At 48.3% G+C, this 23,551-nt stretch overlaps 1 protein-coding gene across 6 annotated transcripts in view; it reads right to left on the bottom strand.

Annotated features, from left to right (window-relative positions):
- Positions 1-652: 652 nt before the first annotated feature.
- Positions 653-23,551, bottom strand: part of HAGH (hydroxyacylglutathione hydrolase) — a 933,635-nt gene continuing 910,736 nt past the window's right edge. For all 6 annotated transcript variants that reach the window (XM_069647285.1, XM_069647283.1, XM_069647282.1 and 3 more), the window contains exon 9: positions 653-2,871. In XM_069647285.1, coding sequence (XP_069503386.1) covers positions 2,772-2,871 — 100 coding nt within the window. In that variant the 3' untranslated portion in view covers positions 653-2,771. The remainder of the gene's footprint in view (positions 2,872-23,551) is intronic.

Below are 23,551 nucleotides of genomic sequence, written 5' to 3'. Positions count from 1 at the left end.
CAGGGAAGATCCAGGGCTTCTGAGCAGCTGGCCGGATATCTTTCAATAAAGACACAGGCTGCAAAGAATACCTGGAACTATGTCTCGCCCAGGTGGGAAAGAGCATTATATTTAAAGTTCTGTATTGGAATCTTGCAGACTGCTGTGTTTCGGCATAGATGGAATATTGCAGTTTCCGCGTCATGTATCCTTTGTAGCGAGTCTGACGAGATGGTACAACACCATTTGTTACTCTGTCCGGCCACCATGCCTCTGAGGAAGTGCTCCCTGAAGCATCTGTTCTTAAGCGTTGGAAGTAGGTCCCTAGCTGGTGCTATGGCAATTTGCCTGGACACCTTGGATAAGGAGGCTGTGCTTGCCACTACAAGCTATCTGAGCTGGGCAAGAAAAATGTATATGAGGAAGGCTAAGTTGCTGAACAGTACTATGGGGTAAAGACATCTTACTATACGAGCTGCTACTGTCTGTATAATGTTGATCTGTTTTTATTTGGTTTTAAGGTAAAACACTGATTGCGTAATTTTAGTGGAGTCATTATGAGCTAAGTGATTGTGACGATGTAACTAATGTGTTTTTTAACTTTTCTGTGAACTGCTTTTATGACTATTTTGTCAAAATAAAGCAATAAAAGTGAAAAATAAAACAAATCATATAAAACCACTCAACGTATTTTATTGTGTACCAGCCAACTACATTTTCATAACATTTGTAGAGTTTAATATCCTGAGTACAAGTACACAACTCAAAATGTTGAAAGCTGGATTATGAGGACTCAGTCAGTCCTAGGCATTCTGAAGATATATTTCTTGCAAACCATACACTCAATCTATATATATATAATTATATATTTAATTGGGAACTTCCAACAAGAAAGACACAACATAGCAGCTAAAAATCTCAATGTATCCAATGCAAAGCTATTGCTGTGTACTATGTATCACAGCAGAGCCTCCTCTTGGACTGCTAATAAAGCCCCCTCACAGAGCCAAATACAGGATTAGGAAATCTTCTATGTAGAAGCCCAAGAACCTTTTATTAGATGCAGTTTTATTCCTGAATGATGGAGGTGCATCTTTTTCCAAGATGGCTCTGCATTCCCAGGCTAAGTGCTTCTCTTCCATTGGTGTCGTTAAAACAATGAACATTAAGTACGGGGCCATCTTCTGTATGCATCTCCATAAACTTGTGCTGAAAAGGTCAAACACAGTCATGGAAATCAGAAGAGTTCTTCTGAGGGAACTTCGAATTCTATTGGAATTGAGGGAGAGAAAAGTGTTAAGTGTACATTGACGGAACAGATCAGGGTTCTTAGCCCATTGATCCAATCTTGGTAGCAAGGGTGGTTTTCACTAGCTGTCAACCATGAATGTGTAAATAAGGGGTCAATAAGTTTGTCTGAATAACATTGCTATACACACCAATGATTCTAAGCTAACCTTCTGCATTGCAACAACTAAATATAAAAACCAGCAGAATATGTATTGAGACTATGTACATGTGTTCAGTCAACTCGGATATCACTACCATCTAGCTACTATCCCTTCCTGTTTTCCCTCTACAGTTCATACTTTCTAAAACATTTTGTGTATCAACGGGTTCTCTCAAGATAACACTCTGCTTAAACTCCAAGTAGCCAAATGATGGGTACGGGAATGCTTCTCTTAATAGCCTCACAGAAGGCTTGAATGAGGGGGAAGCCCTTGCATCGAATGTGATGTGGTAAGATTGAAACCTCTAGTACAGAGCTTCTCAAGAAGCAGATCATTGTGAGGCAGGTGTGATAGGGAAGATGCATACAGGTCGGGATGGACAGAACATGTTGCAGCCACATTGCACACTTTTTGAATCCAGAAAACGAAGATTCGATCTTTCAGGAGTGAAGGTGGTGCGAACAGCACTTTCATGGGCACAGATTTTAAATCACACCAGTGTTCCAAATCAGAGGTTTTCAGAGTGGTGACATCTGACCCAATATAATTTTTTAGAGCCAGGGCTAAAGTAGAGAAAACTGAATTCAAAAGCAGACAACACCTCAAATAGCAAGCAAGATAGTGTTTGATAACTTGCTGACAGAAAGCCTTGTGCCTCTTTCTGCAGTTTAGTTTCTTAGAATACTTGGTCATTTTTCTACAGCTCTTCAAACCTGCACCTCCTCTTCTCATTGCACTGCCAGTCAGTGGTTCTGGCAGGGGAGATCCTTGTGGGGATCCAATAGAAAGGACAACAAGGTACTCACCACTCAACATCAGGAAGCCCATGTTCTCCATGCCATTACAACAGTTTTGCAGCATGACCCAAATCCCACCACAGTCTGGTTCCCGCCAACATACATACTTTAGGACCACAAAAACTCATGTTTCGTCTGCATTGACAGATATAGTGCAATATGGAAAGCAGCTGCAGGAGCACAGTTCATACAGATGCAGTGCAAACATTTTGGCTTCTATTGCAAACGAAGAACGTATCCCTTCTGGTCCACGTGTTATTCAACTATTATTAGACGGTGAAAATATGTTACACTTACACACGCAGCACTGATTGGTAGTGCACACATTTCATAAACATCATTCAGACAATTGAAAATCAAACAAAAAGCATTTTTCAACATTCCTTTTTAGCAAATATTACTTAAAATCTTATTTAAAAGGAGACAAAGTGCTTTTCTAGTGAGACAATAAAAAAGACGCTGCACTAAAGCATATGGGCCACGAACTGGGGAAGATCCAATTGCGCGGATCTGTGCGTGAGTTGACGTCTTAAATGGTGCAGTTTTAGTCCTTTGGCACCTTAAAAGAATCCTTCTCCTTCCTGATGGAGCCCATTGTTGAAATTGCATCAGCCTCTCCAGCATGTTTCTGCACAGATTTCTCCCTAAATCCGAGAAAAAGAAAGAAAAGCATGTCTTTGAGGATTTATAAAGATGGTTTTCGAAAAAGTCAATTTACATTGAAAATGAATTCCCATAAGGCAAGGACAATCCTAATGATTGAAAAATCTACTCTGGCATACATCCAAGGTTTATATTAACTTTTTTAGGAAACATTCTATAAGAACATCAATGATTTTATACAGCACACACAATTCACACACACTCTGTGGGTAACCCATTACAAAATGATTCCCCAACTCGATGGTTAGCAACCTCACTAGGACAAAAGGCTGGGCTGGGCTCTGCTTGGTTCAAAATCTGCAGCCTACAGGTCTCTGAGCACATATAATATTGAAATTCCTTTCTGCACATTGAATGTAGTGGTTCCGAGTTTGCGCACACCACTGGCGTAGCAGGGGTCCCCACAGCACCAGGCATGGGGGGGGCACCTCCTGATGTCCTGGGTGGGACCCTAAGACTTCAGAAAGAAATAATTTCTTTGTGAAGTTCGAGTGCAAGCACTCAGACTCCAGAAAAAAAGGATTTCTTTTGTGGAGATGGAGGTGCCCCGGGGCCAGAGTGCTTTCCTCTCCTTCTTCTTCTTGTTAGGATGACTCCAGAAACCTGAAGCCAGCGATTTCCATCTATTAAGATGATGCTGCGGCTCCAATGCGCATGTCAGAACCAGGAAGCTCTCCCTGCTTGAGAGCTTGCTGGTTCCTGTCTGTGTGGAGCGTGGTGTGGGGAGCCGAAGGCCTGCTGGAGAGGAAACCCTCATGGGCATGGCAATGGGTTCAGGTAAGGAAAAATAAATACATTAATGTGCGCGTGTGAGGGAGTTGCATGTTTGTATGCTTGCCTGCATGTAAAGGTGTTTATTACATATGTAGTGTGTGTTTGAGTGTATGACATGAGTGAGTGCTTATGATGTACAGGTGGCTAGGTGCACATTTGAATGAGCGAGTGAATGTTGTGTGAATGATGTGCAATTGTATTTGTGCTAGACCGAGAAGCTGATTTTGGTGGTTGAGGAGGAGGTGATGTCAGGAGGGGTGTAGGTGGGGGTTTGCGTTACTACAGCATTTTTCAATGGGCAACCATGATAAAGCAAGCATGATATGTGTTCTTACACTACGTAGCTAGACTGACATTTTGGTGCAACCAGTCTAGCCAATTCTTACTGTGGCATGCCTTTTATAATAGGGCATCTATAACAAAGCAAGCATGATAAGTGTTATTATGTGGGTAGACTGGTAATTTGGGGGCAGGAAGCCTAGCTATTTCTTACTGTGGTATGACATGTTTTACTGAGAATCTATAATAAAGCAAGCATGATAAGTGTTCTTACGTGTTTAGACTGACCTATATTGGAGCCAGTTTTCTAACTGTGTCGTGGCATTTTTAATTGCAAAGCCAACAGAAGAACAAGTTACTTGGAAACGTACCGTGATAACGTTCTTTCGATTAGATGTTCCTCCCACATATTCCTTATCTTCTCCATATCCATCTTTAGCTGCATCTGAACTTTTTTCCAGCAGGGGGCTCTGCATGCCGATACCTGGTGACTCGATGTCCATCGAGGGCCTCCGTCTCGATGTCAACGTCATCACTGGTATTTAGCGCGTGCAGCGACCGGTGGCTTCGTTCCGTTTTTATGCAGATTTCCAATTTACTTTTGGATGTACATTACGTCAAGACAGTTACTCACCCTGAAAGAGCATAAACTGCAATAACAAAGACTTTCTACTGCAGGGTAGGCTGGGAGGGGCGATGAGGAATACGTGGGAGGAACATCCAATCAGAAGAACGTTATCACAGGTAAGCAACTTGTTCTTTGAATGGATTGTGTCCTCCCACATATTCCTCATCTTATGATAAGACTCCCAAAGCAGTGCTTGTATTTTTGGACGAAGGAGTCAGAATTTTCAGTTTCAAATAAGAATTTAGTAGTTCCTGATTGGCTTCTGTGGATATAATGTAACACTGCCTCCCCAAAACCCCCTTCGCTGCCTGAGGAAGAGTCCAGACTATAATGCTTGGTGAATGTGTGGACGGAGGACCATGTGGCCACCGCACAAATATCCTGAGTTGGGACTCCCCTCTGTAAGACAGAGGAAGTAGCCATGACCCTGGTTGAATGAGCTCTGAGATCCTCAGGAGGATCTTTTCCCGCTAATCTGTAGCATTCAGAAATTCCTAAAATGATCCACCTGGATATGGTTTGTTTTGTGACCGCCATACTGAACCTATGGCCCGTGTAACCAACGAAAAGTTGATCATCCTTTCTTAAATTAGACATTCTGGATAAGTAGAAGCTAAGTGCACGTCTTGGGTTAAGCCTGTCTAATCTCTCCTCTTCCTTTCCAGGATGAGGTAGAGGATAAAACGACAGAAGTATGATTTTTTGATTTAAATGAAACAGACACAATTTTCGGTAAAAAAGTAGGTTTAACCATAGGGACCACCTCAATGAAGACTGTGTAAGGAGGCTTACAGGACAAGGCTTGAAGTACAGGACTATGGGGTGATGTAAGTGGAACCAAAAGGATGGTCTTCAGAGTTAGTAATCTTAGAGGGCAGGAATCAATAGGCTCAATTGGAGCACAGATGAGAAATTTCAAAACCAAATTGAGATCTCAAACCGGGACTTGAAATGGGATCGTAGGGAATACAATTGTCAATCCCTTCAGAAATTGTATCACTAGTGGTATTTTGAAGAAAGATACCTCTTCAGAGGAGCGCTTAAAAATAGATAGCGCTGCCAGATACCCTTTAATTGTGCCAACCTCGAGCCCCAGATTAGCCACGTGTAACAATAAGACCATAGGTCTTCTGCATGTAAAAGGGACCACATTCTTATCCCTGCACCAGCTACAGATCTTGTTCCAATGGCAGCGGTATAAGAATTTAGTTGCTGGCCTTCTGCTCCAAAGCAAAATATCCATTACGTCATCCAGGAGGTCCCAATCCTTCTATCTCAACGTCTCAGAAACCATGCTGAAGGTTGAGTGTCTTGACCTCTGTATGAAGAACCCGACCCTTGTCTCGCGAGAGAAGGTCCTCTCTTTGTGGCAGGCGTATTGGAGATGTGAGAAACCTGAAGGTGTCTCACCCGCTAATCCCCGGGGTTCTGTCATCCAGGTGGCCAGGACACATCCATTGCTATTGGAACCAGTTCCTAGGGGTGGACCAGTGGAGGAGGATCACCTGGATGGGGGGTCTTCAGGGAGTGGAAGTGGGATACCGAACGACGAGACTCAGTATCCTCTTCCTTATAACGCCCTTTCCCAATCCTACCAGGTAGGATACCTAGAAAGTCAACTCACCCCCATCCCCCTTTTGCAACATGAACACTTTCTCAGGGGCAGTTCATTGTGAGCAACAATGGACTAACACCAGACCTGTATACCTGACATGTCCCAACACAAGGGTCAGGCAGAGTCAGGCAATTACTGATAATTACACACACCTAAGTTCCATCACACTTCCCCACACGGATAAAAGGCAGAGCACACTCTGAGCAAGGCCAAACGCACGAGGAAGCAGCTTATCCCGGATGGCGGTTTAAATCGAGGCGAAAGGCGGAGAAACCAGAGAACAAGAAAGTATCGTGACTTTCAAGAAGCCTCAAGAAAAAGAAACATAAGACCAGGAATTGCAGCTGGCGAACGGTGTAGCGTATGTGGTACACAGGGCCCTCCCGCACTGGTACCCAAAGCAGGGAGAAGTGGTTGCCACCATGGTACTGTCTTTGACTTCGACAGCAAAGCAACGCCAACGAGTTCAGCACAGCCTGTGAGTCAGGCGAAACTGATAGCAGACCAGACTGGGTTATGCTCAAGGTTGTAAGCAGCAAAATTGTATGAACAAAGAACTTGTGTACGATTGAACTTTAAGAAACCAAAATAGGTTTCAGATACAGAGTGGTCCTGTGCCACATGAGTGCTCACTCTAAGGTCTGTGTTTGGTACCCCAGAGCATGTAAAAGATTACTGAACGGTGAATCGAAGTGGTCCTGCAGTGGGTTGAGTTGAATCCCGTGCACATTTGAAAGTCTTCGATCGCCTACAAATTGAAATTGGTGTGAACCCGGTTTAGGGGGCTAATTGTGCAAAAGGGGATCTGAGCCCAGAAGAGGGGGGTTCCGGGGTGGAAAGTAAAACTCACCCAAGAATATATTGTGGTGCCAAATGTGAACCTGACTGAGGGATGCCTAAGAACTGAAATTGGTCTGAGCCCGGATGAGGGGTACTAATTGTGCAAAAGTTGAATTGAGCCCGAAAGAGGGGGATCCAGGATGAAAAGTAAATCGCCCGACATGAATATTAAGGAAGGAACATTTCTTTATTGTTTATGGTACATCAGGTGCTCTGAGGCAAAAGACTTTGCACAAAAGAGACTTGGGAAGAGAAGGCCCTGATGTTGGTGAAAGGAAATGTGATTTTGTGCCGGAGAAGGCCATGAGTGTGCTGTGCTCGAGTGACCTGCCTTATCCCGTGCTAAAAAATGTGGGGAAGGGAGGACCCGGCCTAGAGATCCTGACTTATCATTTTGTACACACTTTTTTCTTTTTGTGAACATTATCCCACACTATTTTGTAGCATAGCGGAAAGGATTGGCAATAGTTATTTTTAGTATAGGCCCTTTTTATTTGACTAGACTCCACTAGGACTGTATTAATATTATTTGATGGTTGTAGATTTAGGATTAGATAGGTGCTTTTCACAACCCTTATAAAAGTTCAATAAACACCCTTGAACTATGATCAGTTGGGTCTGTCTTACTTTGATACCATGCCTTCCTTACAGAGGGCAGATGGACATGTCCAGAAGGTCCGGGTACCATCACGTCCTCCTGGCCCAATCCAAAGCAATTAGGATCCTGGATTTCCCGAACTTTCTCAACTTCCTGATCACTTGAGGAATGGCGGGGACTGGAGGAAACGCAAACAGGAGTGGAAACTCCCAGTCCACTACGAGCGCATCCCCTAGAACTCCTCTTGGGGGGACATTCCCTGGAGCAGTACCGCTCAAACGTCTGGATGACACTGGTCACAAACAGATCAACTTCTGGGGTTCCCCAAAGGGTGAAAGTCTCTTCAAGGACTTCCTGAGCTATTTTCCACTTGTGGGAGACTGTGCTCTGCCTGCTCAGATCGTCTGCTGCCTATGTTCTGCTCTCCGGTTAGGTGAACTGGTGATAGGGAGACTCCTTCTTGAATAGCCCAGAACCAGAGCTGCATTGCTTCTCTGCATAGTGGTAGTGACCCTATACCTCCTCTCTTTTTGAGGTAGTACATGGCCACCATGTTGTTGGTCATTATGAGGATGTTCCTTCCCCGTACAAGTGCCAGAAAGGCCTTCAGCTCCAAAAGGTGTAGTTTGGACACCTATGGAGACCAACGACCGCTGATCATCAGATCGTTGGCATGTGCTTCCCACCCTGTGAGTGAGGCGTCCGTGACTACCGTTATCTCCGTCCATGGTTCCCAAAAGGGTTCTCCCTTCAGAATGTTTTTCTTGCAGGCCCACCACAGAAGGTCCTATGCGACTCTGCTTGGAACATGAAGAAGGTTCGACATACTGCCTGAGAACTGGGACCATTGAGTGCTAAGAGCCCATTGGAGAGATCTCATTCTCAGGAGAGCCTCTGTCACCAGGCAAATTCAGGATGCCATAAGGCCAAGCAACCTAAAAAAATCAAAGGCCGGAAGACGCTGGGAACTCTGGAATTTGGTTTGGTGACCATCTGCAGAATGTCTTGAGCCCTCACCTCGGGTGGGGAGGCTTTTCCCAAGGATGCAACTATGAATGCCCGATGAATTGGAGCCTTTGAGATGGTATCATGTAGAACTTCTTTAAGTTGAGGGAGAAGCCCAGTCTGTGGTGGGAGTGACAAGTGGAGCCGAGATGTTCCAGGACCTGTTCGGGAGAACGTGCCCTGATCAGCCAATCATCCAGGTACGTGTAGACATGAATCCCCCTCTCCGGAGACTCGCTGCAACCTTCTGTGCTTATGATGGGTTGGCACATGAAAGTAAGCATCTTGAAGGTCCAATCATACCATCCAGTCCTGAAGGATCTGAGAAAGGGTAACCATCTTCAACTTGTCCTTCCTGAGGAACTTGTTCAAGTCTCTTAAATCCAAGATGGGTCTCAATCCTCCTACCTTCTTGGGGATTAGGAAGTATGGGGAGTACAAACCCTTGTTCCTCTCTGCTACAGATACTGGTCCTGCAGGGTCAAAATGTCCTGCTCAAGGAGCGGATCTGGAACTTTGAAAGAGTTGTTCCCCAGTGGATGATCCTATGGCAGTAACCCTGGACTACTGTTTCCAATTCCCATGCATCTGAAGTAATACCCCGCCATTCTTGCAGATGCTGTGAGAGTCTGCCTCCCACCGGTTTTGTTGACTAAGCCCTCAGAGGTTTTGAGGCGGCTAATGCAGTGGCTGAGGGTAAAGCAGCCGTTGCCTGGGCGGTCTTAGCACATCTTCCCCATCCCACCATGGGGGAACCAGGACCTGCCCTTCCAAGCTGTTCCAGTGGGGCGGGTTTGTGGCTATGTGATTGCAGCACCAAGGGATTTGGCTGCTGCCTTGGATGTCTGCAGCTTCTCCAGGGTCTCGTCAGCCTTGCTGCCAAATAAATGTTTGCCGTCAAAGGGCATGTTAAGAGGTCTGGATTGCACATCTGGAGCAAAACTAGACTTTCTCAACCAGGCATATCTGCGCATTACAGTGCTAGCCGCCATAACTATGCTGATACTGTCAGCAGAGTCGAAACCAGTCTGAAGGGATTCGCACATTGCATCCTTCCCATCCTTAACAATATTTAGGAAACCGTCTCTTTCTTCCCCTTCGGAGATATGTTCAGCTGCCACCGATATACATTCCCAAAGGGTAAAAGAGAATTTAGCCAGTGCACACATGGCATTTGCCAACTTAAGGACCATACCTCCCTCAGAGAAGACCTTTTTTGCCATAGCATCATAGCGTTTGTCACCCCTGTTGTGGGGAAATATTGGAATGGCATTCTGTTTAAGTGTGGATGTGGCAGCCTGTCCCACCAAACTTTCTGGAGTTGGATGTTTAGTTAGGTATCAGGGGTCACTGCTTGAAGCCCTGTATTTGTAAATTTTTTATTTACAGCTGCAATTAATTCCGACGTCTCCCAGTTTGCATTGACCCGCCTTCCTAAGGCTACATGAAAGGAAAGAATAGTGTCCTCCTGGGGTCCCTTCTCTAAAATATCTGCACGGACATCCTGTTCAAAAAGTGGTGCAGGTCTAGTCCATCCCAGATATTCTATTCCCTTTTAAGCAATTAGTTGTCTGTATGACCGATCAGCATGGTCTGAGGGATCTGGTCTTACAAATTCCATTTTGAGAGAGGTGTCTATCCCACTTACAGATTGCAGAGTGTCATGGAGATCTTTTATCCTGGACTCCTCTGATAGCAGACCCTTTGGAACACCTTGTGTCCCATATTGCAATCCAAAAGGACGTGATTCATCAGAAGATGGCTAATTTTCCTCATAAATTGAACAAAGTGAGTTAAAAAAGTCTTTCCTTGACAGTGGGGCAAATGAGTTTCTTCCTTCGAGGATTTTGTCATATGCGTCAACAATGGCGTCAAAGCGGATGTGTTGAAGATTTTCTGGACAAGGATGCTGAATTTTTCGGCATTGATGAAGTCAAAGATTTTCCTTTCTAAGGAGTTTTTTCTTGACTCGATGGAACCTCGTAACAGTTTAAGGAGTTTTCTCCTGGACACCAGGGCCCGAGGGCACACAGGTTTTGTCTTTTGCCTTCTCTCTGTTGGTTTCTCGACATGGGCATGAGTTTTGCTTTTCTTTGAAGGGGTCAAGGCTGCATTCTCAAATACGTGAAGCATTTTTAGCCTGAATCTCTCCCATTCAGCTGGTGAGGCCGATTTGGTAAGGCAAGAAACCCATTCAGGGGAGGCACCCGACGACTAAAATCTGCGACGCCTTTTCTTTGAACGCCGTGAGGACGATGGCGAGTGGTGCTACCCACTCCTAGATTGTGATCTTTTAGCTTTCTTCTGACGAGGAGAGTCGCCTCTCGACTCCTCAGAGGATCGCTTTTTCGACGCAGTCATCAAAGGGGATTTATGTAACCTACCTGCAGCTAACTACCCTCTATGCTCCTTCAGGGTTTCCCTATCATCGGTAGGCAGGACATTTTCACCCGCAGTCGTGGCATTTTTCAAACCTCGATCTTGAGAGTCAATGATGCCATTTATTTTACAAAATTCGACACTTTTGTGTGTGAACTCCGAATGCTTGTAGAGTGTGGAGGGGAGGGATAGGGCTACAGGGACCCTGGCCTCTTTGGTGATCCTGTCAGGAGGCGGAATGGGTATAGTCTTGCAGCTAGGAGGAAGAGAATGATGCGCATGGTGTTGTGTAATATATTGTGAGGTGTGTAGAGTTTCAGCATACAATCCATTGAGCTTACACCAGTCCCAAGCTTTCTTGAAGATATGAGACTGGGAGGAATTGCCATATGGCAAGGGTATGAAAGCCATGGCTTTTTTGATTTGTATTAATTAATAAAAATGATATAGGTAAATCCATGTCTGAAAGGGTAATCTTTTGGTCAGGTTCCCCTTTCATAAGTTCCATGACAAAAACATAGTGTGCATCTGTGCCCATCAGCATCAGTTTCCTGATCTGTTGCATCTGCTCCGTCAGCGGCACAGCACAGGTTTAGAGGTCATAGTTGCCCATCTGACAGCTGCAGTAATAGCCAAGTCTCTGCAGCACACGGGCCACATTTAAGATATGCACCCCTGTATCAACACTATGATGATCATAAGTACCCACAATGGTGGCAGGGTAAACTCTAAATATAAGCTATACCCCAGTTAAGGTCTGGTGCATGGCCCTACCCACGATCATTGCAGCCACATCCAATTTAATATCACACGTGTTGGCTCCTGCAAGCCAGCTCAGCTGTGGAAGGTAATGTGTATTCTGACCAGACGGGCTGGCCCTGCCAACTGATAGTACACGGACCAGAATGGCCAGACCTCTTCTTTGATCTCTTTATGAGGGTAGGTAACACTCCCCACCAGTGACAGCTACTCTACAGGAAGCTGTCCTGGGCCCACGCATCAAAGGAGCACCCTAATTCAAAGGCAGTAGCCTCACACCAGAGTGCTGCATTTACAAAGGCCTTTGATCCTAGTGAGAAGAAGGAAAAGGGACGGGGTTAGTGTGGACAGAAGAGCTCTGTACTTTGGAGGAAGACTTCCACCATCGTGTTTCTCTCAACTTCACTCTCCTTCCTGCCCCTTCCACATCCGCTTGAGCAAAGCACTTTGGGTGTGATGCCAGAAGGGCAAAGTCTACTACTTCCAAGGGCAGGGATTGGACCTCTAAATCAGGCTAGCTTTAGTTCAATCACCTACTGGCTTTTGCGTTGAAAAGAAGGGGTCTCCCACTATTTCTTCAGATCATCTTTTGGACTCCAACCCTGGAAGAACATTTCATTTGACCTCTGTTGGGAGAGTTGACTTTCCAGAACCCTCTACCAGTGAGGTGCAGACTGAGCTCCTTTATTGCAATAAATATATATATATATACACAACATATAATACATATAGTATATATAACAATTTCCTCCTCTGCATACACCTCTCAAACTCCAAACCAAACACAAACCTCCAGCACAAAATAAACGCACAAACTTCACTACACCGCAACAACAAAACAATAAACACACATAGACTCACACATCAGTACACAATGACTACCAGCCGCATACACCCCATGCCCAGCCGACGGACCCACCGGGCTAAGGCTGCCAACAGCACATCACTGCACTCTTGCACTTTTCCAGCCTCCACCCACTAACTCACCTTCCCTCCCTCTTTCAGAGCCGCCAGAGTGCCAGGGGACCACTCCGGTGGTGACAGTGCGCGGTACAAATGTCCTTTAACATTAACATCTGCCTACGCTGAACCGTTTCTTGTTTCGGCAGCATCTTCGCTGCTCACCACCATCTTCATCACCAGTCGAACTGACTGTGGTGGATCTTTGTGCCCAGATTATCTGACAATACATCAAATCACTTGAAGCAAATGTGCACATCCAGTCGTCAGGATGCTCGCAGTCTATTCGAGCCTCGAACCGACCCTGGGAGCCCTCACAAGCTGCATCGCCTTTAAGTTCTTCATTGAGCCCATTGGGCTGACCAACTTATCCAGTCACCAGCTTTTTCGAACTGACCATCGAACCAACTGGCCCTCACAATCCGCTCATCCCCCAGAATTGCCTTTGAATCGCAACAAGCTCTGTTCGACCCCTGCTCGACACCGCTTCCAGTCTAGGACACCATGATGGCTGCACTTGAACACCCAACAGCCTGGTTCTTCATAATCGAACCACCAAGAAGGTACTTTTGACTCATAACTTCCCCCTTGGTCCATTTTGGGCCCTAGAAACTGGTTAGGTCACCTGTGCATCCCAACCCCCTCAGACATAGCCTTTTATTCCCAGGGGGTGGGGGTGCACAGGAGACCTATTGTGTTTGTTGAAATTGCCTTTTCATCCCTGTATTCTAACCCAAAGTGTTGCATTGTCTCAATATTTGCATATTCTCGGTCCTTTCCACAGCAGTGGGATATTGTACAGTAGTTCTATTTAGTTTTCTTGCAGATGGTGTGTTTACTTAAAGTAAATATACTTTTTTTATAGAATATTGATTGGGCATTCTCTTTATTTTGAGCTGTGATACTTTGCTGTTTGTGTCACTACTGAATCACATTCATACCACTCTTAAGAGTATAGCCTTCCCTCGCGCCACGTTACCATAAAAGGCGAAGGAGGTAAATCTCTTGACTGTGCTCATTTTACCTTTATGACTGTGTTAGCTCTTGGTTTGTATAAGTGTGAGGTCTAAGTGGGCACTATAGCCTCTACTTATCATTGTACACCTGCAGGACAGAAGTGAATTTGTCACAGAGACTGTGCGAGTTGTGTTGGCAAGGTCATCATCATCTGTTACTGGGTCAGTTTTTCTGACTTAGGAATTTCCAGCACGTTCTCTTCTTTGTCCTTGCAATCCTCACCCCATGCAGTGGGTTATTCTAAATTGATGTCAGGTTGTTAGAGGGTGATCAGTGGACATACTCTCCACATCCGACGTCTTGGGGACAGGACACCATTTGCTTATATTTGGCAACTGTGTGGGAACGTTCCCTCAATGCACTGCTCTTCTGTATTTATATCCTCAGCAGCTGGAATATATCCTGGAGGACTGTTTTGGCTGATGCTTTCTGGAGATAATCTCTAGTGTGCAGTAAAGGTTTATATGTATGTATTGTTTGCTACTGTATAAAAATAATGGGCAAAGAAGTCTGTCAAATACATCAATAAAATCAACTTCAAATGCTATTGACTATGGGCCTCATTCCGAGTTTAGCGGTGCAGGAAAAATGGCGGTGAAGGAATTACTGCCACTTGTTTACTGCGCCTCCAAATTCAGAACATTTTTGGCAGAATTACCATTGGCGGAATGACCAAGTGGCAATTCCGACGATTTTTGCAGGAGAAGTGGAGGATTTACCTTTAAGTAAATCCTCCACTTTTCCTGAAAAAAAGAAATCGTCAGAATTGTCGATTGGTAATTCTGCCAAAAATCCCCAATGGACTCTATAAATGGGGAGTAACACCACCCTACAACCACTTGTAATACTGTGGTAAACTTACGGTACCGAGTGGCGGTAACAGTAATCTGTTTTCGCAGCATTTAGATGGATTTACCAACAAACTCATAATGAAGCCCTATATTCCTTAACTTTATCACACAATTCTATTGAGAAAAAAAAGTCATATCAATTTATTCTTAAAACACATTTCTACATTAAACATAATTTTATTGCAAAAAAAATGTAGATCACCAATCCGTGAGGTGGTTGCCGTATATGTGCATTCCTAATTTGCCATATATCAATTCTAATTAAATCCTTTTAAACATTTTATACATCAAAAAATATCAATTGATTACAAGAGTTAAACATAACATTTAGAGAAAAAACAAGACCTACATTTTACAGGACAAAAATGGGTACTTGTGAAGATACTCCCATAGGATGCTTTCATCATGTAACTTTAATTGAACAACATTTGTATTTAGGGTTTTATAGAGCGCTGGATAGGAAGCAAAGCGCTGTACGCATCGTTGAAGGTAACATATAAGGAGTAGAAGGGGTTTAGAATGCGTGTCAGGGGATGTGATGCAGGTACGAAGATGACTGTGGCACCCAGATATTGACTGACGGGTAAGGTCTTAAGTTACTTCCTGCAAAGCAGGAGCTGGCGGGTCCGGATTGCAAGCAAGGTGCTGTTCCAGTAAGCAGGAGTGTAGCAAGAGAAGGCCCATTTCCTGTTTTGTTTCCTTATGCACTAGTTTCATCTTGAGCATAGCGATAGCCTGGATTCTGGAGGAGCGCAACGCACCTGAGCTAGAGTTTTGCAGCTAGACAGGCATGTCTGCGAGTGGTTGTTGCCTTAAAGGTAATACATGCAGTCTTAAGAGTGTTGTGGATGGGAAGCCAGTGCTGCTCCCCTAGGATGGGAGAAATGTGGTTCAATTTCTTGTTTCTCTTCATCAGTCATACCGCAGCATGTTAGGGGTCACTAAGAGGGGCCAGATGCGTTGTTGGAACACCAGCGAGGAGGACAAAAGAGCAGACAACATTTTTCGACTCTTGGGGTCCATTTCGTTTCCCAGTCTTCCTTAAGGTGCCCTTTAATTCTATGTGTAACCAAAAAGTGATTATAGTAGTCTGGTATTTAAAATTAAATTGATTCACACAAAATGTTTTAGCATTTTAGGTTTCTTTAGTAGTTTGCAGGACCATATATACAGGCCGATTCATGGAATTCCTCACAAAAGTGTCGCACGCGGCTGACGCACAGCGTGCCCGCGCGAATGTCTGCGCCAGCCGCGTGCGATAAAATCAATTTCCGCGCACAGCGTATTCATGGATTCTTGCCTCCAAAAGCAGACGTGGCGCAGAGTGGTGCAGCGACCCTGCAGCAGCGCCAGTTACGCCCCCAAGAACGCCCTTGCGCAAGGAAAAGCCATCAAGATCGCAAAACCATCGCAAAGGGCTGTGCCAACCCTGTACCAGTTTACCGGACTGGCAAACAGCAAACGCAAAGCGGGGAATGCGCATTACGGGTTTCGGGAACACGCGTGCGTGAGAAGTTTCACACGCGATCTGGCCTGGGGGAGCGTGTGCGTGTATTTCAGGGGTGCGCGAGAAGTTCAATACGCGAATGGCCTGGGTGCGTGTATTTCAGGGGTGCGCGAGAAGTCCCATACGCGAATGGCCTGGGCGCGTGTATTTCAGGGGTGCGCGAGAAGTTCCACACGCGATTGGCCTGGGCGCGTGTAGTTCAGAGGTGCGCGAGAAGTTCCACACGCGATCGGGCCTGGGGGAGCGTGTGCAGGTATTTCAGGGGTGCGCGAGAAGTTCCACACGCGATCAGGCCTGGGGGAGCGTGTGCGTGTATTTCAGGGGTGCGTGAGAAGTTCCAGACGCGATTGGCCTGGGCGCGTGTATTTCAGGGGTGCGCGAGAAGTTCCACACGCGAATGGCCTGGGCGCGTGTATTTCAGGGGTGCGCGAGAAGTTCCACACGCGAATGGCCTGGGCGCGTGTATTTCAGAGGTGCGCGAGAAGTTCCACACGCGATCGGGCCTGGGGGAGCGTGTGCGTGTATTTCAGGGGTGCGCGAGAAGTTCCACACGCGATTGGCCTGGGCGCGTGTATTTCAGGGGTGCGCGAGAAGTTCCACACGCGAATGGCCTGGGCGCGTGTATTTCAGGGGTGCGCGAGAAGTTCCACACGCGATTGGCCTGGGGGAGCGCGTGCGTGCATTTCAGGGGTGCGTGAGAAGTTCCAGACGCGATTGGCCTGGGCGCGTGTATTTCAGGGGTGCGCGAGAAGTTCCACACGCGAATGGCCTGGGCGCGTGTATTTCAGGGGTGCGCGAGAAGTTCCACACGCGATTGGCCTGGGCGCGTGTATTTCAGAGGTGCGCGAGAAGTTCCACACGCGATCGGGCCTGGGGGAGCGTGTGCATGTATTTCAGGGGTGCGCGAGAAGTTCCACACGCGATTGGCCTAGGCGCGTGTAGTTCAGAGGTGCGCGAGAAGTTCCACACGCGATTGGCCTGGGCGCATGTAGTTCAGGGGTGCGCGAGAAGTTCCACACGCGAATGGCCTGGGCGTGTGTATTTCAGGGGTGCGCGAGAAGTTCCACATGCGAATGGCCTGGGCGCGTGTATTTCAGGGGTGCGCGAGAAGTTCCACGCGCGATCGGGCCTGGGGGAGCGTGTGCGTGTATTTCAGAGGTGCGCAAGAAGTTCCACACACGATTGGCCTGGGTGCGGGTATTCCAGGGCTGCACGGGAAGTTTTACACGCTCGCCTACAACACGTATTCATGGAATCGAACGTGGCCAATCCGGAAACACGTACGCCAGCAGGAAGTAGGCGTACGTCCACCCGCACAGCATAAAAGTGCACGCAAACAACAAACAAGCTCAGACGCCAGGATGAACATACCGTTCCTAGCAGCAGTGGCGGTGGGATACCGCAGGAGGAGGAGGAGGAGGATAGTCCGGGCCAGAATTTTACACCCAGAACCAGCCTTTTTGGGATGCCTGATGACCATGTGTATGGGAGGTACAGGTTTCCACCTCACATAATACTCAACCTGGTCAGTGAGTGGGAGGATGACCTCACATCAACCACCCTGTGCTCCCAAGCACTCAGCACCCTGGAGAAGGTCCTCAATGTACTGCACTTCCTGGCCACTGGATCATTTCAGCGGACAAGTGCCATAGTGGGGGGGTGTCACAGGCCACGCAGTCACGCTGCCTACACCAGGTCTTGGCCATCATCACTGCACGCCCATCAGTCCACAGGCACATATACCTGCCCAGAACACCTGCAGAAAGGCAGGCTGTTGCCCAGGATTTCTACAGGGTGGCACAATTCCCCAAAGTGCTAGGTGCCATTGATTGCACCCATGTGGCTCTACGTCCCCCCAGGGCAACTGAGCACATCTATAGAAACCGCAAGCACTGGCATTCTATCAACGCCCAGGTAGTATGTGATGCCAAGGGAATCATCACCTCAGTATACGCCAACTATCCAGGCTCCACCCACGACAGTTTCATCTACAGAATGTCTACCCTAAACCGGGACATAGGAGCTGGGCGGCATGGCGATACATGGCTGCTCGGTGAGTATAAATGCCACTGCGCATGCATGCATGTCAGATACTGAGTAATGTCACAACCCCACTAATGATACCCATCACCACCTCCCCAGGGGACAGTGCCTACCCTCTCAGCACCCACATGATGACGCCAATTCGGAACCCCACCACGCCACCCCAGGTAAAATACAACACAGCCCACATTGCAACCCGGGGCATCGTGGAGCGCACAGTCGGAGTGCTCAAGTCACGCTACCGCTCCCTTGACCATTCTGGCGGGCAGCTGTTATACGCTCCCCCAGTAGTGTGCAGGATCATAGTGGCAGCATGTGTCCTGCACAACGTTGCAACACGCCGGGGCGTGGCCGTGGACATGGTGGTGCCCCCACATCCCCAACCACATGCATGCCCACTGCGCATGGGAGGGGAAAGGGCACGGGGTGAGGCAGCCCGTACGCAGCTCGTGGCTAATTACTTCACATAAAATCACACCCCTGTGGAGTGCACACAGCCCTGGCACATACCAGCTGACAATCAATGATGATTGTAACTGACAATTATGATGTGTCAATGGACAGTCAACTGTCACAACCATACCAGCCTGAAATTGTACATCTGGAAGTGTTCCATTGTGTGCTTCCCTACCTACACAAACACCACCAATGCTGTGTTCAAAAGACACACTTCTATGCTGCTAAAATCATTACCCCCTTGCAAGACACAACATGACAACCGTGCCATGTCACCCAACCCCTCCCCAGCACCGCCACCCAACACACCATGGCATGACATGCCATGCCATGTGAGAGCAAACAAAGTCATCCCCCAAACATGACACGTGTCACAAAGTACAGTGTCCCTAATGGAAACTGGCCACACACAATATGCCCACATAAATGTAGAAACAACAACACACATGGCCAAATACTTACCACAATACAATCGACATAGCATAAATATGACAGTACTAAGGCAAAGGATACGTAGTCTTACAACATGAGAATGCCAGCACATCCACCACCTCCAACTGTACAGTGTTGTTGCCACGCACATCTGGAAGTCCACTGCTCACAACATGAGCTCCATCTCCAAAGTGGACGGCCTTGTGAAGACATGAGGAATTAACCTGCAAATTAGGAGGGAGACATGGATGCACAAGCACACATCAATACACCATGCAGTGCACAATACAACAACAATATGCACTAGGAATGTATACACAGCATTGACTACAGACTGCACACACACGAGTCCAACGTCACTGTGTAAGTCACTGTCACTTGGGCACACCCTTTGCAAGCCCATGGAAACGGGAAGCAGGAGGGGTGTGTGTCTCACGAACCCAAGCATCTAACCCAAACTCAGGACAAGCCTGCATGTGCCCAGCCGGAATACAGTGGATGCCCACAGGAGCCACACAAGGCAACACACTGCAACAAAAAACAAAAATGGCCATGTGAGGGCCAGGGGGGTAGGGGAGGCCACCCAGGAGGTCCGAGGACAGGGTGCCCACCAACAGCCACCTGCATGAATGTTGGGAAAAAAAAACACCTCCATGGGCTCATGGCCTGCACGGCTACTAAATTGTGGGAGATTCACTGCTGGATTCGCTCTCCTCAACCTCTGCTGCTGCTGCCACAGGAGGTGGTGGTGCTATGGGAGGCAGCCCACGCAAAGCCCTAGTTTGGTCCTCCATGGCAGCAAGCATGCGGGTGTGGAAGGCCTCGTTCTGGAGGGATATGGTGCGGAGATCCCCATGCAACACCCGACGTGTTGCCCGGACCTCCGCCCGAGTTGCCCGGGCTTCCGCCCGAGTTACCTGCATCTCTGCTGAGAGCGTACGGGTGACGTGCTCCTGCAGCTGTTCTGTCCTGGTGACAGTGGAAGCCTCAAAGTCCACAAGAGTCTGCCTGAGGTGGCGGACCTCTCCCCTCAGGGCTTCCCTCTGTCCCTGGGCATCTATAGAAATTGATTCCCTCAGATTGTCCAGGGCCGCCTGTCTGTCCCTGTTGGACGCCAACATGTCCTCCCTGACCGATTGGCAAATGGAGTCTGTTGCCTGCTGTAGTAGCTCCATCTGCCTTTCTGGGGGGACAATGGAAGTGGCCACCCTCTCCATGGCTTGAGCAATCATTTCTGATGATGCTGCCTGTTGGTTGGCCATACCGTAAATGGATTGCTCCCATGCGGTATTGCCCGGTGGCGGACGGCCACCGCGTTGGCGGGCACCACACCTGTCTGGGGCAAGGCGAACTGCACCTTGCTGTGTCGGCACTGCCTGAGGCTGCAGGACTGCATTTCCCCTCTGAACTGCTGGCCCAGGAACAGGATCAGATGTTGCGGAGTGTGGCCCTGCATCCGTAACCACCACAGGCGCACCTACCAACACTGGCATCCCCATAGTGGGCTCTACCCCTGGTGCAGGTGGGTCGGACAGAACAGTATCCCTTCCATGAACACATACCTGCGAATCCCCATAGGCCTCATCCGAATCAACACCTGAAAAGAGTTCTGGGGAGGTGCAGCCAGGGACACCCCTGGACAGTATGGCCTGCAGCAAGAGAGGGTTCTCCCCCACCACCAAACCACGTCCCCCACTGGTGCCTGGTCGTGCTTCAGATCCCTCCTGGGCCTGCACCATCTCCTCTCCCTCAACAGCATCAGGTGCGTCATCCTCTGCAAAAACATGAAAGACAAAAAATGGAAACAGGCATTAGCACCATGGCACGCTATTAGGCCAGACAAGCTACAGTACCAGTACTTGATTTACACATGTCCCACATGACTATAACCCCCACTCCCATGCATGCACAGTCCATGAGTTGGAAGGGGAGGAAAATGTCAAACACTGATGACATCAAGATGGGAGAGCAACACATCAGCTGCATGCTGGCTAGCAGTGCCATCACACATTGGCCTGTGAGTGGCATGTCCAATACACATACATGACACATGCCATCACACAGATGGCATGTACCATAGGCATGTCATATATGTGACAATAGGGCAGAGTGATGCGCAGTAGAACCAGGTGAATTTCTACAATCAGCCTGAATGAACACAGCTATATACGGAACAATGTTGTAGCAAGATGCCACTTCAAGGGCAACTGGCGTGATGTAGTGCAAAACGCCTACTGTGGGCAGAAGGGATACTGTAATACCCAAATCCCGGGGTGCCGAATGCATTGGATGAAGCACATGGGTGGCCCAAAACACTCAGGCACACACACCCTGACCTGGCACTCAACCAGAACCCCTCCCACAAACAACATACACATGGATCACACACACATGCATGTGCACTCACCGGACAATGCCTCGTAATCTGGCAGATCTCCCACACCTTGGATCTGCTCCTCTGTGACGTAGGCCCCAGCAACATGCTCATGTAGAGTGAGTTCAATGTCCTCTTGTGGAGACCCACCTCCAGTCACCAGAGTTGCGGCATGACTTGAGGCCAGCTTTTTCTTTGCCCTACGCTTAAGGTCGTTCCAGCGCTTGTAGCACTCAACAGCTGCGCGCCTCATAAACCCAAGGGCACTTATGCTGTCCGCGATGGACTGCCAGTGTGCCTGACGTCGAGCAGGTGTAATCCTACACCCTGAAGTGACCAACATTTCGGCGTCATGTTCGGACACATACTGCACAAGTGCATCCAGTTCGGCATCATTGAAGCTAGGCTTCCTTGGCGTGCCGGACCGTGTAGCCGTGTCGGGGTCATCAGCCTGTACTGGACGAGCACTCTTCCTCTTTCTTTTTGTGGGTGGTGGGGATCCGGAGTGCCCTACGCCGCTCTGGACACTAGAGGCAGGAGCACCGGTGGACTGTAGTAGTAGTGTGCGATGGCACACTGACCACATGACTTTCTACAGGCATTAGCTGAAGTGTGATGATGGCAGGGGGAACCTCAGTCTGATGTACCGGGACCAACACTGTCCTTGGGAGAGTCAGAGCTGGGGTGGACGGAGCTGCAGCTGCCCCTGCAGCCTCCCCACCCCGCCTACTCGGGGCAGCAGATGACATGGCTGCCCCTGTACCACGTGGCCTGGTGACACTGGCTTGCGCCGCCACCCGTGGCCTAGACTTGGCGACCTGGAAGTCAGCCTGGGAGTCACCCTGTGCTAGGTCAGGTGCCACAAAGGGCCAGTCCAACAAGGGCTGAGCAGGGATGGTGTCAGCCACGTTTCCCTCAACCATGGGGGGGGGAGGGATGTGTGTCCCTGACTGGTCCACCACACGTGGCTGGCTAGGGGGAGTCTGCAAATCCTGGCCACGTCCCCTACCGCACCCACCACGCCCACCTCTTGAGGCTCGGCCACCTTTGCCACCCTTACCACTTGCTCGCCCGCCCAGCCATGGCACTGATGGAGTTGTGCGTATGGGAGTTGCAGTGGACAATTGTCCTGGGGAATTGGGGGTCAAAGGGTTAGGGTACTAGATGGAATTCGTACCCAAGTGCTCTAGCAAGGCTATATGGAACCCCTGGGGAAAGATGACGGGTCACGCAACACACAGGCACCCCTAAAACAGAAAATGACGTGCACGCGACCCCTCGTAGACCACGTGCATGGGAAAAGGAACCTGCACTACGCTGTGGCACCCAGTAACACAAAAATGAACGTATGCGTGTCTCACGCAGCCTACAATGACCTCTGAAGGGGTACGCTACACACGGGGCTAGCACAGTTGGTAAATACGTGCGCGACTCACCGTCTGCCTGGGAAGAGCGTGAAAAAAAGCGCGTGTGTGCGTTGGCAACACCCCCGCCAAAAGAAGATTTGTACACTGTCTGAGGAGACAGGACAAAAGGAGAAGTCAACGCTGTTTGAGGAAACAGGTCGAAGAGAAAATCTGATAGAGGTAACAGGGAGTACGAACTAGAAACGCTGTGAAGTAAATCGCGTGTGAACCGACAAGAAGTACAGATTTCACCCACTCGCTCTCCACGGGAAGCACGTACAAGGAAATGACGTACTACACGCACCTTTTAAACCGCACCACACGTCCAACGTCACTTCCGCGTATACGCACTGAGGCACTATCCTCCAATTACGCGGGCTGACACTCGGACGTGCAGTTTTTGGTCTTGTAACATTCCCCCGGGTACAGGGACACGCCCGCGCGTGTCACGTCACAGACGCGCCTGCGCTGTCAGGGCCTTTGGCCCAATGGAATCGCTTACACAGGCCAATCGCGTGTGGAACTTCTTGCGCACCTCTGGAATACACTCGCCCAGGCCAATCGCGTGTGGAACTTCTCGCGCACCCCTGAAATACACGCGCCCAGGCCAATCGCGTGTGGAACTTCTCGTGCACTTCTGAAATACACGCACCCAGGCCAATCGCGTGTGGAACTTCTCGTGCACCTCTGAAATACACGCGCCCAGGCCAATCGCGTGTGAAACTTCTCGCGCACCTC

The sequence above is a fragment of the Ambystoma mexicanum genome, chromosome 2q, assembly GCF_040938575.1.
Source record: "Ambystoma mexicanum isolate Mex_15411 chromosome 2q, UKY_AmexF1_1, whole genome shotgun sequence".
NCBI classification, from domain to species: domain Eukaryota; kingdom Metazoa; phylum Chordata; class Amphibia; order Caudata; family Ambystomatidae; genus Ambystoma; species Ambystoma mexicanum.
The sequence above is the reverse complement of the archived record's forward strand: the minus strand, read 5'-3'. Positions and strand labels throughout refer to the sequence as shown.